We start from the raw sequence: 18,716 nt of genomic DNA, 5'->3' as shown, positions 1-18,716 counted from the left end.
TTGCAGAAAATAAACTCTGTGACCAACAAAAGTTTATGATTCTTACATGTTTCGTTCATTAAGATAAGATTCATAAGGTTTTGAAGCCTAGCTACACTCGCCAGTAGTAAAAAGCTAATGTTTGGCTATAAACGGACCACAACACAGTCGCATGACTTCAACATCACCACCACGACGCTTCCGGTAACTCCTTTCAATTTTGCAGAATTGACATTTATACACCATGCTAACTGGTCATCAGAATCTCTGTCTGATGCTGACATTGCTAAATAAAGCTTTTTGACCATAAACATCTCATTGGCAACCTTTGTCCATCTTGAATGGATGTCCACTGGAGATCCACCCATGGTTAAATCACTAGCACTCAGATGACTTTTAGGAGCGTCAAAGTCTGTTTAGAGTTTATATGAGGCAGACAGAACATATGTGGGCATCTAGCCGATAAGTCAAGCTGTGGCCATGCAAGGATGCCATCTGGCCGATCCACAGTAGTCACTGCCAACATGACTGATTAAATGGTAAATGGCGCACTTATATAGCACTTTTATCCAAAGCGCTTTACTCCGTGTCTCATTCACCCATTCACACACACACTCACACACCAATGGTAGTAGAGCTGCCATGCAAGGCGCTAACTTGCCATAGGGAGCAATTTAGGGTTCAGCGTCTTGCCCAAGGACACTTCGGCACGTGGAGTCATGTGGGCCAGGAATCGAACCGCCAACCCTACGATTAGTGGACAACCCGCTCTACCACCTGATCCACAGCCACCCAATGATTAAGTGCTGCTGTCCATCCACAGCCTCCAGAGACTCTAGTCATCTGCTACCCAAGCACAATCCTGTAGCATGGCTTAGAAGCACTCAGAGCTGAAGCTGTGTTTATAGTGGAATCCCATGTCAGAGGCAGCCTCTCAATCCCGAGGCCCACAAGGCACATCCCCAAGAACAAGGCATTTTATGGCCGGTCCCATCTACCTCCCAACTCTGGCAAGGACATCATCACTCCGCCGGAGAGAATGTGCCCACAGTCCACCTCATGAGTCCAACGAGGACATTGCCACTCTACCTAGTGGTTCGAGCGAGGGTATCGCTGCACTGCCTCCTGACTCCGGCGAGGACGTCATTCCTTGTGGGCAATGCTTGTCACAGTTGCGGACATTTTCCCTAGGGTTGTTGACACGTGTGGCAGTTCGTGCCTTTGGGGCAGATTCTCAGCACATGCTGCAGCTCTGTTTCATTTTGTTTTGGTCCATGTCTCGTCTTTAACCCTGTCTTGTCTTTGGTTGTCTTTCTAATGTATCATCATTACTCTCACCTTTTTTTCGGTTCCTGCCTTGATTAGTTTCCGTATTTAAGCGCTTTTGTTTCATTCTTGATTGCGTAATGCATTTCTGAGCCTTGATTCTTTGTGCTTCTTCATGTCTAGAATTTTTTTAACCTTTTATAGACTTTTATAATCATTCCTGCTTTTCCCTAATCATTAAAGAACTCCCTGCCCTGCCCCTCTATCGCATACTTTACAAGCAAACCAAGCGTGTCAGCATCAAGACGATGGCTAGCAATGACCATGCTAATCACTAGAATCATTTTATTGTAGAAAAAAAAAAAAAAAAAGATTAACAAGCTGCACCACAATGTCAGGTTTAAATATTTCATGATGACAAAATACCCAATTTATCAGCAGAATCAGCACTGTGAATGGCCGTTTTAGTTCCCCGAATTTTAACATGACTGAAATCGTATAATGTAAAGGTTTGTTTTCTACACCATTCTCGACTGTTTCAGTAAAAAAAAAAAAAACAGACTCAAGCATAAACTCGCTGTCATAAATGTGAAGAAACAATTACAGACCAGTGACTGATTATGACTAATTTGTTTTTAACCACATAACAGAAACATGATTGGTTGGGTAAAGTTTTAAGAAAACAATTTAATACGTAATACAAAATACAGCAATGATCATGCAATCAATACAATCAATAAGATAATAAGGTATCAAAAATATTATAATGATTAGATTTGTAACAGAAATATGTGTGCGTATAATATTATATCGTAATGTCTGCTCTAATTTCAAACGAGAACAAATACTGAAATTCACAGCCTCCTGAACACAGAGCAAAATGAATATATATATATATATATATAAAGGTTTGCTTCCTGATTGAACACATAATACTGTACATATGGACTGACTGGAAATCACAAACATGGTCTAGAACTAGGAAATGACCTCCTTAAGTAGTTGTACCACTGTGAAACGTTGGCTGTTAACCCAAATGCTTATCTACGCCTACATAATTAAATAAAGAAAGAAATAAAGTTTCAGTAGTAAATAATTCGATTTTTCCTGATTTCTGATTACCCTTGAGTTTTCCTCATTGCAGTTTCAATACTGTTAGATCTTTGGTACACTCTTCTGATGTAATTCAAAATGTGGTTCGGAGACAGGCTCCCACACAGTGCTTGGTCGGTGTTTTCTAGTTTCTAGAGGTAAAAAATAAATGAAAATTAGTCAAGAGAGACGCACAGATGCAGTTTCAGTAGGTACACGTGTATATGTTAGGAAAGGCAAGCTTATTTATATAGCACGTCGTCACCCCTTGCCCGAGGCAAGTCAAAGTGCTCTGCATAGAAAAAACAAAACAAAATAAAAGATATAAAGATATACTGTTTATACTCTTTCACTAATTAGCGTTTTTAATTCTGTAAATGAAACATTATTGGAAGGTTGTTTCATCATCAATCATGCGAATTTATTTGAAGTAAATATTTGAATTAACAACTGAACAATTTTATGCTCCAGGAAAAGTGGGTTACTTATTTACATTTTTTTTTTTTTTTTAAAAAGGCCGTAATTATATTATAATTAATCATTCAAAATTAATTCAAAGGGTTCTAAAACATGATTATTTCAGTTCATGACAACTGCAATTATTAATCAACATAAAAACATTTCTTCAAACTAAATCTATCATTACCCGTAGTCTTTCAAGGATTCGACATATTTTGTATGTCCCTGTGTCAGAAACATCGCAAACCAAGTTTAGTTTGCGTAGTCCGTGTTCAATGACCTGTCCAGTGCAGTTCTGTAAAAATAAAATTAAAAAAACAAAATTTTACATATGGGAAAATGTCATTTTATTTCGTAATGGAATATGTATATAGTCACAATAATGACAAGATATATCATTAGAAAAGAAATAGAGATAACCAATGCACATTCTAACTATAGTCATTCATCATGACGACAAGAAGAGCACTTACCATTGCGTGAGGAAAGTCCAGACACTGGCATTTGGAGTCCTACAATCATAGAAAAGATCCATAAACTCTAGATTACTCCAGGTTGTTTCAACACACAGACTTTCGATATTGACCGCGATTATCATGACATGTTAATCCGCAGATTATTACAGAACGGTGTCAGTGTAGAAGTTCAAATAAAACTGACCCAAAGCCTTGCACCCTACAAGTTAAAAGTCTACTTGTCCAATGGAAATTAGATGCACATCATGCACAACACTACAGTGAACAGGATCGGAAGGAAGTCACTGCACTGCATGAGCGTGATACAATCTATTATCAGATAAGTCGTTTGAAACGCATTCACAGTGCATCGACTCATCATTTCAAATCAGACATAAATATTCGAACATTTCTTAAATGTTGGGTTGGTTTTTGCTTATTTTATTGAAACAATTCAATCAAACTGATTTAGATATCCTGAGAGTACTTACATTCGCTTCCTGGCAGTTAATCGGACAGTGCTGTTAAGGACAAATGCATAAAATATTAAGCTTCTTAAAATAGTAAAGTTTCTCATTATATTCATATATATATGTAGCGAATGTACGACTTACCCGGTATGATTCTTGTATTTGTTCAATGACTTGGAAGTCTACGTCAAACTCTGTCACTGGACGAAATTGACAATTTGCAATCAGTGACAGCAAGATGAAACCTGAAACAGCATTCATTGTTCCTTCAATGGCTTTGACTTCTATTCAGCCTGTGTTTTATCAGCTGAGTGATGCAGCTTTTAAATCTCCCAAATAGAAATTCCATGGGAGAGGGAAATTCCTTTTACTGATTATAGCACTATAGTTATTTCTCATAATATACCCACAAAAAGGCAGTTTTACCAAAGTGGCAAGGAAAGCTTTTACAATAATATTCACACTCCTGTTAACCGCTTATCTTATTATTATCTTCTACGCTTTGAATCACCCAGCCGCAATTTCAGATGCATCATGATGCTAGTATTTCCACATCTCCAATGGGGATCTATTTGACATTTCACGTATTGCATGTTTACAATTAATCAGTGCTTTGGTGGGTGAATGATTACATATAGGGAGGATTTTGCGCTGAGTCTGATTAAGCCAACCAGAATTGAAATTTATGAATAGCTGAGAAGCTTCTTTCAGTTGATAGGTCAGTTGAATTTTAGATTTAAGATGGAAAATTATTTAGGATTGCATGGTAGTGCCTCACATCTCCAGGGTCAAAGGTTCCCATCCAGGATGTATTTCCACCTCACATCAGGTGTTAAATCAGGGCTCCAGATGCACGGCCACTCTGACCGGGATAAAGGGGATAGAGAAGATGGATGAATGGAAATTATTCATTCAAGTATTATTATTATTCTGAACATTATTTTATGTATTAATTATATATTTTAGACATTTATTCTTAAAGTAAAGATTTAAAAACGTCATAAATAAGGGCGTTATTTAGCAAAACACTGCTTCATGGTTCTCAAAGCAGCACTGCAAAAAATGAATATATTTTATATTCATGCCGTATTTCCTATTGTACGATGATAAGAAACCAAAAATAAGATTACTAAACCTATTTCTAAGTCTCTTTCTTTCTTTCTTTTCTATTAGCAGATCAATTATTATTATTATCTGCCAATAGAACAAGACAATTTCATGCCTGAATGTATTAACAATGTTAGAATGGGTTTAACAATCTCATATTTAGTTTACAAATGATATTTAGCCTGCAGTTTTTATTGTTGTATATATTTACTTATTATATATTCAATGAAATCTATCCATAGCGGTGGCTATTATCCAATCAGCATGTTCGTGGAGGTCAGAACGTTTAAATATTATTTTCTCCCTTTGCATAGAGAAACATATTTCAGTTCAGTTCAGAATGTCATAAAATAAGAAATGTTAAGATCTCTGCATATGAAGGGATTTCCCAGGCTGCTATACGTTTGCTTTAGTAATTGGTTTATTCATAATGTGTTTCTAACACAGTCCAGAATCAGTAAATGCTTTACACTAATGCCATACCCTGTGAAAATGGTCATGTACGCATAATTCTGAAGAATTCTTACTTAGCTTGGACCATTTTGTTTGTTCTTACTGTTTAACCACATGCTAGTAATGGACCGATGATCTTCCATATCTCTGGTGAGTAGCATGAGTTTTTTCTAAGAAAGACAGGGAAAGTCCCTTGTCTGCAAAGTAGAAATGCTGCTCAGTGGGATTTCTTTGCAATGACTAAGTAGTGGAGATGCCCTGCCATCAGTGTGGTAATTTAGCAAACTTTTTCATTGTAGTCGCTATTGATAAATTAAACAAATAGAACAAATCAGAATCATCCGCGTGGGTGAAAAAAAATAAGAAAAGAGAACCTAGGATGCACAGGAAGACAATGTGTCAGAAGAGAGAGCCAAAGATGGATGCAGATGCAGTTAGTAGTTTTATTAATAACAATGGCAAACAAATCCAACACGATACTCAGTAAGTACCAGAATATCGAAGCACGATCAAGGCTTGGAAAAGTTCAGGTGAGTGTACATTGAGCATTACTTGAGGTAACAGTGGTGTCTTTATATACATTGTGGCGTGATTAGGAAGCCGGTGACAAAGTCTGTTGCTGCGTGCCAATTCACCTAACTATCTGTTCCTAAATAGTATTCGAGATGAGAAATAGTATGTCCCAAATCGTATCCCAAAGATACCCGGATGGTCTACTATTTCCAGTAGATATTCGAAGTATGTATCCATGGACACTTTCTCAGCAAATCTTCCCCACAACTACTTGTGTGAGGGAGGAGGAGTTTAACGTCAGTGATGTGTCTTCACTATTCAAGTGTAAAATCTTAAATGTTAAACACTAAATATAAGCTTACGAGCCAGGGGGGTGGGGGGTGGGGGGGGTGTAAACTTTTGAACAGGATGACGGGTGTAAATCGTTAGTATTTTGTCTTCTGGGAGACACGTAACTATCTTAGTTAACGTCCGAGGGGCAGGACTAAATGAGAAAAAAAAAAAAGATCTTTAAATAAAATAATAACAATTTACACCGATCATCTTGTTCAAAAGTTTACACCCCCCTCCGGCTCTTAAGGTATCGTGTTACCGTCTCGAGCATCAGTGAATGTTTGCACCTTTTGTAATAGCTGTGTACGAGTCCCTCGGTCGTCCTCGGTGTGAAAAAATGGATCGACCCCGTCACACTGGACCATCCAGCTGGCAGAGCAGTCAAAGATGCAATCACAGCACAATATTTCAATTCATTTTTAATCATTTTTAAAAAAAAAAGCACAGTACACATATTTGAGTCTTAGTGTTTTATTGATTTTCACATTGTTAAAAAAAAAAAAAAAACGTTAATGCATTATCCTTCATACTAAAACACTGAGTTAATTCCTTATCAAATCCTCAATCTGTAATTTCTTTTTTGTAGAACTTTACTCTCATAGTCCTAAAGTGCCTCTCAGCAGCGAGAGAAATGTGGCAGAAAAAAGGGGGACACAGATAACAAAAGGGAATACACTATTTATCCTATTCAGAAATCGATTACTGTCGAGGATTTTAAAGGGAAATGCAGAAGACAAGAAGTGATCATTTCAAGATTAAGACTTGGACATACTGGCCTAAAATCAACCCTGTTTTTAATGGGATACTACATATCAGATCAGTGTGATGCCTAGAATGTTCCAGAAAATGTGCAGCATATCATAATGAGGTGTAATATATAAAATTGGATTTGGAACAAGAGTGGAGTTTGAAGGGGATTTTGAGAACAGATGAGAAAATGTGGGAATGTAGTAAGCCTCTCCTTCACTTTTAAAGACACAGGGTTAGAGCACAGGATATAATTAATTTTTGAAGCCCTTGAAGCCTTGAAGCTGCGCACCCCGGTACACTAGGTGGCGGTATGCACCTGAATAAGTTGGTTGCGACCTGCCATTAAAACAACAGCGAGAGAGAGAGAGAGAGAGAGAGGGAGAGCAGCGATAACAGCGATAACCCACTTCTTGGAAAACTTAAATACGGTTGTTTTTGTTTAGTATTGCTGCACTGAGGCACGCTACAACAACATTTACGCTCAGACTCTGCCATTGTTATCACCGGAAGTAAATTAACCCCGGGATAGCGAGCGCCGGAAACAAGAAACCCGGAAGTGTGAAAATGTGAAAAAGGCGAATCGACGCCGATAGATACTTTTCTTGATGGCTTATTGAGCGGGGGCGGGGGCAAGAAAAAAAAAAAGAAAAAAAAGGACACGTCCGGTAATACGATTGGCGTAACGTTTGTCACGTGATGCGTTTGGATTTGTTAGGGAACTTTTTGCTAGTCCTACAATCATCAGCAAAACAATTATAATTTAAACTTTACTGTAATAAATATCAAGTCACAATGAAAGATCGTTTCAGTATATTCATAGTTGGATTCATCGTGTATTTAAGTGTGCTTCTTATCTCTGCCCACACTGAAAAGGTGAGTACTACGTCACAGATGTGTGAGTTGTAGGGAATACAGGGGAATAATACTGTACTGTATATGGTGACTTGGGGTGGACGTTATAACAGGGGTTCAGAAGTGAAACCAAAATGTCTCTGAGGTCCTCTAATGCCTGTATGGTTTTCCATACAATAAACTCTGTTTATTTGATGTTGGTCATTGGTTTAGTTGAGGAGGTTATTGGTGATTTTGGGCTGCGCTGATGAACAGCTAGAAATTACAGTCTGTTGTAGTCTCATGATTTGTGCGTGCACTTTCCAGCCTGAACCTGAAGCTCTTACTGAGACCAAAGACGAGCAAATTTCATCTGAAATCTTTCGAATATTTTGTAAAAACAACGTTTATAGCAGAGTTCCCCAAACGACCCCATGTGTGGTCGTCTCATGTTGATACCCCATAATCCAATTCAACGATTTGTCTTGAAGCCTTTTCTTCCACCTCAGTCTCCCTTCTCTGTTTCATTTCTCTCTTCTCTTTCTTTTATACTCCCAACAACATTAGAATAATTCCCCATGTTCAAAAAAATAATATTATATCACTATATAAAAAGAGTTTTTGTGAGCACTTGTCAACTCTGTCAGCTTGCACGAGACCCCAGCCTGTTTCCCACGTTTCCTCCTGCGCTTTCTCCGTGTAAGATTGAAAGGCGTCTTAGCGGTTAAGGCTCTGGGTGACTGATCGGAAGGTCGGGGGTTCAAGCCCCAGCACTGCCAAGCTGCCACTGTTGGGCACTTGAGCAAGACGCTTAACCCTCTCTGCTCTGACCCCAACTTCCTAACAAGCTGGGGTATGCGAAGAAAAGAATTTCACCGTGCTGTGATGTATACGTGACCAATAAAGACTCATTATCATTATTATATACAGCCCGGAATAACCGGTATATGTGGTATATGAGCTGTATATGAATTTCAAATTCTTTTGAGATGGTCTCTCAACCCTGGGCAACAAGAAACACCTGTCAGTAACATGTTCCAATATTTTTCTTTTTTTTTTTGCGTGGGTTCAAACAAAGTTCACAGGTCTAGATGTAAATATCAGGAAATGGAAGCAGAAATTCCGATACATCATGTCATTCATCTTTTCATGTTAAGCCCAAATGTCTTCAGTGTATAGCAAAAACAAATAGCTATTTCAGTACTTTTGGAGGGGTCTATGAGGGTATATGCACGGATTCAAACGTTTTTATCAAGTGGTCTGCTAACAAAACTTATAAATTAAGGATGAGACAGCAAATGAAGCTATGAAAAGCTGCAGCCTTCATCTATGCTATAATAGCAGCACATTTATCCATTAGCCTAGCGGCAGAGAGCACTCTCAGAGTCTCACAATGATTCAGTTTGTTTTTTTAAATTTGACATTGATGAAGCAATACCTGGGAAAGGCAAATTTAGTCCCATCGTTTGTGGCAAGCCAGTCATGGTGCTTTGCAACATTTTCCAGCGCAGGAAAGTCTTCGATAGAGAAGAGTTAACGTTATCCGGTTTTTCGTCAAAAGACAGGTTGTGTTTTTTTGAGTGAGAAATCTGAAAGAAAGAGAAATCTGATTGAACCAATCAATCGTGAGAGAGAAACAGCGAGAGAGAGGGGGGAAAAAAGCTGCGAAGGACCAACTGTTTATTGTGGCTATAACATAAGTCTTAACAGGAACTAACTTGGAAGTTCCCCAGCATTAAATCTAAAGAATTAAGTGTTAAAATGCACATCATCCAGAATTGTTTTCATATTCCTGCACTGTCATGTTATTCCTTACATATTGTATATAATGTGCACACATAACATGTGGATCCTATGCATTTTTTGCAGTTTCCTGTAGCTCTCACCATTAAAGAGGACTTGAATGGTTTTAATAAGGCAGAGGACGCTCATGAGCCTGATCCTAAAGATCTGGATGTGTTTGAACCGAGCTCCAAGTGGCAGACTCTCAAACCAGGTCAGTGTTCTTTTCTCTGTCTTTAAAATTTTATATATAGGCGCACGGTGGCCTAGTGGTTAGCACGTTCGCCTCACATCCCGCCAGGTGGCCCTGTGTGTGGAGTTTGCATGTTCTCCCGGTGCTGCGGGGGTTTCCTCCGGGTACTCCGGTTTCCTCCCCCAGTCCAAAGACATGCATGGTAGGCTGATTGGCATGTCCAAAGTGTCCGTAGTGTATGAATGGGTGTGTGAGTGTGTATGTGATTGTGCCCTGCGATGGATTGGCACCCTGTCCAGGGTGTACCCCGCCTTGTGCCCGATGCTCCCTGGGATAGGCTCCAGGTTTCCCCGTGACCCTGAAGAGGATAAGCGGTATAGAAGATGGATGGATGGATGAATATCCATCCATATATATGAAATATATATATATATAATATTTTTATATTCACGTTGTTGCAGGTCAAGCAGTTCCAGCAGGCTCTCATGTCCGGTTGAATCTTCAGACAGGGCAAAGAGAGGCCAAGCTTGGAGATGAACAATCCCTGCCAGGTAGAAAGAGGTATGGGAGAATAAGATTGCTTTACTAGTGACTGGATGGCGAGATAGCACACTAACAACACTTTCTCTCCACCAAACAGTTTTTCCCTCCCTCTGCATTTCATTCCTCAGCTTCCATATCCCCCATCGTCTGAAGAATATTGGGCCTAGTATTCTTGTCCACCGTAACGCAAGAGTCATTTTCGTTAGCCGTCAAGCTAGCCGGTGTACACTGTGTCTGATGCCTTGGCATTGGCCAGCTTAGAGAAGCAGTATCTGCTTTGGACAGCCCCAGTGCTGAACCTAATTTGGAGTGCAAATGCATGTCAAAAAACCCAACGATTTCCACTTATTTTTTCACATGACTGTATATAGGGTTTCATTACAGATGTAGAGAGTTTATCAGCATGTGCAACTTCTGACATGGACCGAACACTGCAGACCAGCCAGTTAATAATATGTTAATTGTTAATTTTGTGACACCTATATAAAGTAAGGTTGCACACTCAGCCGGTTGAGTACAGAATGTATGTTTTATCACGTAATGCTGTTAGCATTGAGTCCACAGGTACGCACTGGAGTTTTTGTGGTAAAGTTCAGGTTTTTCCTCATTGTCTGTTATTTTCTTAGCAGTGTTGGCACCTTGTAGTAGTAACTGTTTTATAAATACATGCACCAGTCTTTATGGCTTGTGCATAAAATTTTCAAAAATCTGACTGCAGAGGATGAGGCTGAAATCTGTCAATATTCTTTCCAAGGCAGAGGATCCCTACTGTATGATAAACAATTAATGGCTGCACCATTTGAAGTAGTAATGTTTGATTGCTCTAGAAAGAATCTTAAAGAGTCCTAACGTGGACTATAATGACCTCTTTTTTTTTCATACAAATTAGTTGCAGTTTCTTTTTTTTCCTGAAGCACGCGAGGAATTCTTAACATGCAGACCCCTCTATACACATCTCAGGAGCTAAAACAGGCTCTGAAGGAGTTTAAAAGAGTGGATGACTCGGCAAAAAAGGACGCTGAGCAGGTATGCTAATAATAATAATAATAATAATAATAATAATAATAATAATAGCTTAGTACAGTGGTTTTCAAAGTGGGGGCCGCCAGGGGGCGCCCAGGGTGCCTCAACAATTTGGGGTGAAAAATAAATAAATACATGATTTTCTCTTTCTCACTCTCAGACAACCACACACACACACACACACACACACACACACACACACACACACACACACACACACACAATCACACACACAATCAGTTCCTAATGTAATGTAAAGATGTTATTATTAATTTTAAAAAAAGGTGGATATATTCAGAACTCTTTATTTTTAACGTGTTTTAAAGACATCGTGCAAAAGGGGGGCCTCGGCCAAATGTTAATGCCATTTTCTAGAGCCTTGCCCTGGAAAAGTTTGGGAACCCCTGGCTTAATAGATGCTTTTATTGTGAGTTATTTAATGCTATTTGGTCATAGGGCAAAGAGTCTTCACAAGCTCGGTTTCGCTCAATGGATGAACTCAGAAGAGACTTGTCTACGTCGAACGTACTGGTGGAAACGGACGTCCAGATTATGAGTAAACTGTTATCCAAATTCAACAGCACGAACTCTACCGTGGACCAAAGGGTCGCTGCTCTACTTGACTTGGAGTACCTTGTTCATCAGGTGATAATTTAATTGCATTTATTTTCATATTTGTGCTGATCGCAAAATTATAAACGTTTGGAAATAAAGAATAAATCTACTAGTACAGAACTGTATTAGTCATAATAGCATTTTTTTTTTTTTTTTGTCAAATCAATTGCATCACAGTTTTATTTGTTTTGTATTTTAGGTGGATAATGCGCATAATCTGGTGATAATGGGTGGAATGGAGCTTGTAAATGACGCCTTGAACAATACAGATTTTAGACTTCAGCAAAGTGCTGCGTTTGTACTAGGATCAGCTGTGTCTAGGTACGACAGCAAATACGTATAAATAACTATTACTGTTATGAAATATTGTTCATATTTATTTAATGTACAGGACGATGTGTAATTCAGTTATGGCCTGGGGATGCTTTTCTGTTTTCAGTAACCCATCTGTCCAAGTTGTGGCTTTAGAGTGTGGCACCTTACAGAAGCTATTGACTATGCTTGCAACCCCACGACCAATGGCGGTTAAGAAAAAGGTATAGTGTAGCACTGCATGCAACAGTCTTTACATGCGTACAGAGGCGTTTTTCACTGTAGTTTTTCCAAGTACATTAATAATTGATCACTTTTGACTTTTTTTTTTGATTAGGTATTATTTGCATCGGCGTGTCTGTTACATCACTTCCCTCCTGCTCAAAGTCAGTTTGTGAAGCTCGGCGGATTGCAGGTGCTGGTCGAGCTATTCCAGGTACAAGAAGCCGAGAGTCTACAAGTAAGGATCGTCACGTTGCTCTACGACTTGATTACAGACAAGGTCAGTATCGGTCTAATCTTCTCTGAAAGGTCTTCATGTGTGATCTGATCAATTCATTGCTATAATATAAGCCTAGTATAACCATGTGAAATTGACCAGCTCCCCCCCCAAACTAGTTATACTTGAACATACAAGCATAACAAATGTTGAGATATATTTTGAGACAAAAAAAAAAAAAAAAAAAAAACAGGTTCATCAGCAGAACCGGGAAGATTTTTACATTTGTATTATGTGTTTTAGGAGATGATCTCTCAAACTGATAAAGATCCTCACTCTACCCGTCAGGAACATATGCAACAATATGGTGACATCTCACTGTTCCCCATGCTTGTGGAGCAGGGCTGGTGCAGCATGGTGCCAGAACTTCTGGCCTCTCCCAAGCATGATTGGAGGGAGAAGGCTTTGCAGACTCTCCTGGCCATGATGCCCCACTGTCGGACGCTGTGTCTGCAGAACCCTACTCTGAGCACATCTCTTAGTGTTCTGCAGAAGCAATACCAGGAGCTAGCCCTTGGAGAAAGGAACCTAGGAGAGGACGATGGTTACTTTGGGGAGATTTTGGCCCTGGTTGAATCTTTAATGGTTAAAATTCATTAAAGGGACTGTGTGTGTGTGTGTGTATGTGTGTATGTACACTGTGGGGGAAATAAGTATTGGACACGTCTAGATCCTCTCCAGTGTCAGCATTGCAAGTGGCGGTAGGGGAAATGCCTGATTCACTGTCCGCTTTAACTAGCTTATTAAATGGACAGTCAACATCAAGACAAGATTTAATATATGACATCCTTATGAGTCCAGAATATGGGGATAATCCTGACCTTCCCATGGGAACCAGCACATGTGGCAGTTCAAGGCAATGAAACAGTGGATAATCTGTCCAAACAGGCAATGACACTTGGATGTGGACATTCAAATTAAACTAAGCAAAGCAGAGGTAAAAGGTCAAATCGAAGAACTCGTGAAAATAAATGGCAAGAAATGTGGGACAGCAAAGCGAAGCTTCTGAGGACAAAGGCGTACTTACTTTTTCCACAGAAGATCTATTGTTATTTCTGTTGAATAAATGATTGAAAACGAAAAATAATTTCCTTGTGGTTTTGTTCAAATGTATCGATTTTATTAATACACACTGTTTCAAAGATGATCAAATGTTTGCTTGTCCAAATATATATATATATATATATATATATATATATATATTTTTTAATTCCATGGGGTGTACTTATTTTTTCACATGACTGTTTAATATGTATGTATACAGCATACAAATTTAATGTAATAATCATTAAGAAGATAAGATAAGCTAATACTTTATTAATCCCAAGACAGGTGAAGTAAAAAGAGATGGTAAGGAGAACAATACAGGGATATAAAGAGTATATACAAGATGTATAAACATAAGTGCAAACTAATTTATATATATAAGTATATATGTGTATACACATGTATGTGTATAATTATACACACATATATACACACATACATATATACACATGCATATATATATATATACAAACAACAAATTTTGTGTTTTTTTTATTTCCCTTCCTAGTGTTGCTTCACACTCCAGTCCAGTAGGTGGTGGTAATGCTCCATAGCTTGTCAAGCGCCATAAAAATCTTACTAGAAGAAGTCGTCCAGGGATAGACGCAGGTCACGGCAGTGTAGTCGGTCAGCTGTAAGGTGAGCGTAATAAAGCTTTTCTTGCGTTTCTCACCGGTTTAATCTAGCAATTAGTAACGAACATTGTGTTTCCTCAAGGAGAATCGCTTATGAAACCCATGATTTTTTTTTATGGCGCTGAATTTTATCAAATGTTTTATATAACCTACATGAATGTCAAGCAAGGTCTTCTGCAGTGCTGCTTGTTTAGCTCGCTGTTTTTTGTGGAAGAAATGCAGTAAATCTTGTGTTTGATATAGAACTGAACCGAAAGCTAACTGTAGTTAGCTGCAGTAGGCTGCAGTTTAATGTATTTTACGAACTGTTCAAGCGGTTGTGTTGTGTAGGTCCACTGCTTCTAACGTAGATACGGTTCACATTTAAAGCGTTTCGCAGGTCCTTAATAGTTAAAGACATGTTTCTAAAGTTTGGTCTTTTATGGTCGATGTCGGATACGGGGAGATCATTATCTATTTTTCCTTGTTATTCTATGAACACAGCTGGTTTATAATGGTAAATGGTGAACGAGACGTGTAGCCGCCATTTTGAAAATGCATATGGTCTCTGCTCTGTTGCTGGCGGTAATAGGCAAAGGGAAAAATCGTGTACGTGACCAGTAATATATCATATCACACAGAGGAAAAACTAGATGTATATCTCTCTCACACACACACACACACACACACACACACACACACAGTGTCCTTCACTAATATTGGCACCCTTTGGTAAAAATAAAAAATTTCCTTAATTGATTATCCTTTTGATCTTTTAGAGTATTCACAAAAATACTCTGCCCTCATGGATATCAAACAATTTCAAACAAAACACAGGTTTGTCCAAAAAAATAAATAAATGACACCATTTGTTAAATATAGATGTGCAACAATTATTGGGACCCATTAAGGCAATACCTTGTGCTACCTCCCTTTGCCGAGAGAACAGCTCTCAGTCTTCTCCTATAATGATCCTACGATGATTCTCCTGATGAGGTTGGAGAATACGTGGTGAGGGATCCGAGACCCGTTCCTCCATACAGAATCTCTCCAGATCCTTCACATCTCGTGGTCGATGCTGGTGGACTCTCTTCTTCAGTTCACCCCACAGGTTTTCTATGGGGTTCAGGGATGGGGATGGGCATTGCAGGATTTGATTTTGTGTTGATTTTGATGATGTTTTGGATCATTGTCCTGCTGGAAGATCCAACCACGGCCCATTGGAAGCTTTCTGGCAGAGGCGGTCAGGTTTTCATTTAATATCTGTTGATATTTGATGGAGTCCATGATGCCATGTATCCTAACAAAATGTCCAGGTCCTCTGGCAGAAAAACAGCCCCAAAACATTAAAGATCCATCTCCATATTTAACCGTGGGCATGAGGTACTTTTCCATATACTTTTCCACCTCTCTGTGTGTACCAAAACCACCTCTGGTGTTTATTACCAAAAAGCTCTATTTTGGACCATCAAACCCAATCCCATTTGAAGGTCCAGTAGTGTCTGGCAATCTGAAGACGCTCGAGTTTGTTTTTGGATGAGAGTAGAGACTTTTTTTCTTGAAACCCTTCCAAACAGCTTGTGGTGATGTCGGTGACTTCAGATTGTAGTTTTGGAGACTTTCTGACCCCAAGACACAACTAACATCTGCAATTCTCCAGCTGTGATCCTTGGAGATTTTTTGGGCAATTGACCCGTCCTCTTCAGTGCGTTGAGACGATATAGACACACGTCCTCTTCCAGGTCGATTCATAACATTTCCAGTCGACTGGAACTTCTTAATTATTGCCCTGATGGTGGAAATGGGCATTTTCAATGCTTGTGCTATTTTTTTTTTTTTTTTTTAATTTTTTATAGACACTTCCCATTTTGTGAAGCTCAACAACCTTTTGCTGCACATCACAGCTATATTCCTCGCTCTTAACCATTGTTATGAATGACTAAGGGAATTTGGTCTGTGTGTTACCTCATAGTTATACCCCTGTGAAACAGGACGTCATGGTTGAACAACTTCCTGTTCCTAGTCACCCAGGTGTACAAATAAAATGTAAAATATCAATGGGAATATACTTCAAATATTTCTCATATGAATTAATGAGTGCCAATAATTGTCACACACCTGTATTTAACATATATTTATTTTATAAACCTGTGTTGTGATCGCAATTGTTTGAGATCCATGAGAGCGGAGTATTTTTGTGAATTTTTCTGAGTAATTCTGGAGTAATTGTACAGACCTAAACTTCTAAATATTGAATGAATTATTTTTCTGTTTGTTTATTTTTAAATTGTCACAAAAAGCTGATGCGCTTGCAATTTCTCTTGAAACAGCTCTCTTGACACAATGGGGCGTCACTTTGGAGACTTGGCCAAGATAAGACACATAATTACTTACAGCATCTCACCCTTTGAGCAGAGGGCGTTCCCCAACTACTTTTCAAAGGGAATCCCCAACGTCTGGAGACGATTTTCAGCGTCCGTCTTCAAAATCGCACCTCGTAAGTACTTTATTATCTGGATTTTAAATTTGATTGTACAACTCTTTAACCCTGCTATTGCTATAAAAAAAATGAAGTATTGAATGTTACTCAGGCCAGCATCTTAGTAACGTCGTCAATTTTACTTAGTTTAGATGGAAATTAACTGGACTTGATGAAATAAGCTTGGCTTATCGAGTTTGCTTCATGGAATACCCCACCGGTGGGCTATTCTTGTATTAATGTGATTTTTGTAAAATAATATCCTGTATCTTAAACTGACTTTATTGAAATTTACTGAAAAAATCACGACGACACAAAGGACAATGCTTGGGCCACGATTAGCACCCATATACAAATCATTATACACTAAGGCTGTTCCGTTTATTTTCCGTTTGTTCTTCCACTACTTTGACAATCAACGGCGCTGGGTCACTGCTGCCACCTAGTGGAACAATGTGCGACTTGCGCATACAAAGTATGCAAAGAAATTTGCGTCACGTGTACTGTACAATGTTCCTAGCATGCGTGTAAAAAGTGAAGCATACTTTCTATTTAAGGAGCCAGTGTTAGAGAGAAGAGCGCTTACACACGGTGTACAGACAACAGCAGACAGAAGAGAAATGATACAGATACGATGTTGTAAAAATGTTAAAATAACCTTATAAAAAGACATTAATGACAAGAAATTTAGCCAACAGGCTGACTCAATTAATTCTCCAGTGATGTTAGTGAAGAGCGTTAAGTTGAGGTGCAAACTGTATCTCTAGTTTTACAAGTTACAAAGAATACCTTAATAATGCGTTTTACTTGGTGCTTCTCAGCTAGTTTAAAGAGCGCCTGTTATGGTTTTGAGACGTGCCTAATTTTGTTTTAAAGCTCTCATACGATAGATCTACATGCCTCCGAGGTCCAAAAACACTTTAACGTGCTCATAATTTAAACTGCAGCATTACCTGTTCCCCTCAGTGTCACAAGCGACTCGTTAAATGATCCGTTCTAAAGGATTCAGTCGAAACTCCGCCTTTCGGAGAGCACACTCTGCTCTGATTGGTCAGATGCTCACTACCCTAAAGACTTTCAGCTCTGTCTGGGGGAAAAAATTAAGACCAGAGGCGGGGCTTTTTGTTACAAACCTACGTAGGTTAGTGCAGGAAGTAATGTCTGGAATCACTAACGACTCGACTCAGCTGTTCAGAATCGGTTCCTTCTTTTGGGAGATGATAGCTATGTTTGTCGTGGGCTTTGATTTTTGAAACCATAATAGGTGCACTTTAATGACTAAATATTTTTTTGCATGCGTATCTAGACACAAAAACTGCCATGTTCATTAGGAGTTACAACGTTTATTCCATTGGAGGCATGATAGAGGGCAGGTCTGAATCACTGCACCATCAGCTCCAAAGCTTTGGTAATTGCTATAACCAAGAATAATAATCATTCTATTGTTAGCTGTGTGACTATACATTAACTTGAAGCCTGAGGAAAATGTAATCACTTGCACTCTAAATATATACGTAGTGTGGTTTGACATTGATTCTTCTGTAAACAAATTTGTATATGTCTACTGAAAAGCTGCCAAAAAATTTACCAGTCAGGTTCCACATGAACATACGCTGTCGGTTATGTTGACTAGAACGGATCATAACGTAGAACAGAATTAACGTTATTACTCCTAGGATCATGTCAGTGTACTTGTGTTTAACAGATAATGATTTTTTTTTTCTTCTGTTTCTGTCACAGCCATGATTTTGATGTACCTCACGTACACATGGGGCAATCATGTTCACGAACAGAGCAAGAGGAAGAGTGCTGCAGACTTTGAGAAAGACGAGTGAATCAAGTCAACATCTTTTGTGTTCTGTGTGTAATTTTTAAATAAAAAGGATGATATCAAGTGAGAA

General features: G+C 38.8%; 2 protein-coding genes and 1 long non-coding RNA gene across 4 annotated transcripts; 2 read left to right on the top strand and 1 right to left on the bottom strand.

Moving 5' to 3' along the window:
• Positions 1–1,818: 1,818 nt before the first annotated feature.
• On the bottom strand, positions 1,819–3,551 carry LOC108268567 (uncharacterized). The gene is made up of 3 exons (XR_001813331.3): positions 3,270–3,551; positions 2,984–3,091; positions 1,819–2,489 (listed from the first exon to the last, which is right to left on the bottom strand). It is a non-coding gene; the product is annotated as an uncharacterized LOC108268567 (long non-coding RNA).
• Positions 3,552–7,231: 3,680 nt separating this feature from the next.
• Positions 7,232–13,762, top strand: sil1 (SIL1 nucleotide exchange factor). 2 transcript variants are annotated; one of them, XM_017474071.3, is made up of 9 exons: positions 7,232–7,750; positions 9,578–9,704; positions 10,145–10,244; positions 11,141–11,252; positions 11,706–11,894; positions 12,064–12,185; positions 12,304–12,400; positions 12,514–12,678; positions 12,964–13,762. In XM_017474071.3, exons 1-9 carry the CDS (start codon positions 7,670–7,672, stop codon positions 13,273–13,275), a joined length of 1,305 nt encoding a protein of 434 aa, XP_017329560.1. In that variant the 5' UTR covers positions 7,232–7,669; the 3' UTR covers positions 13,276–13,762. The 2 variants fall into 2 exon arrangements, with proteins under 2 accessions (XP_017329560.1, XP_017329559.1); XM_017474070.3 differs by having other exon boundaries at positions 7,233–7,750; positions 12,919–13,762.
• Positions 13,763–14,237: 475 nt separating this feature from the next.
• On the top strand, positions 14,238–18,716 carry LOC108268827 (cytochrome b-c1 complex subunit 8). Its single transcript, XM_017474069.3, has 3 exons — positions 14,238–14,361; positions 16,667–16,833; positions 18,556–18,716. Exons 2-3 carry the CDS (start codon positions 16,680–16,682, stop codon positions 18,648–18,650), a joined length of 249 nt encoding a protein of 82 aa, XP_017329558.1. The 5' UTR covers positions 14,238–14,361; positions 16,667–16,679; the 3' UTR covers positions 18,651–18,716.

This window comes from Ictalurus punctatus, chromosome 8 (genome assembly GCF_001660625.3).
Source record: "Ictalurus punctatus breed USDA103 chromosome 8, Coco_2.0, whole genome shotgun sequence".
In the NCBI taxonomy this organism is placed as follows: domain Eukaryota; kingdom Metazoa; phylum Chordata; class Actinopteri; order Siluriformes; family Ictaluridae; genus Ictalurus; species Ictalurus punctatus.
The sequence above is the reverse complement of the archived record's forward strand: the minus strand, read 5'-3'. Positions and strand labels throughout refer to the sequence as shown.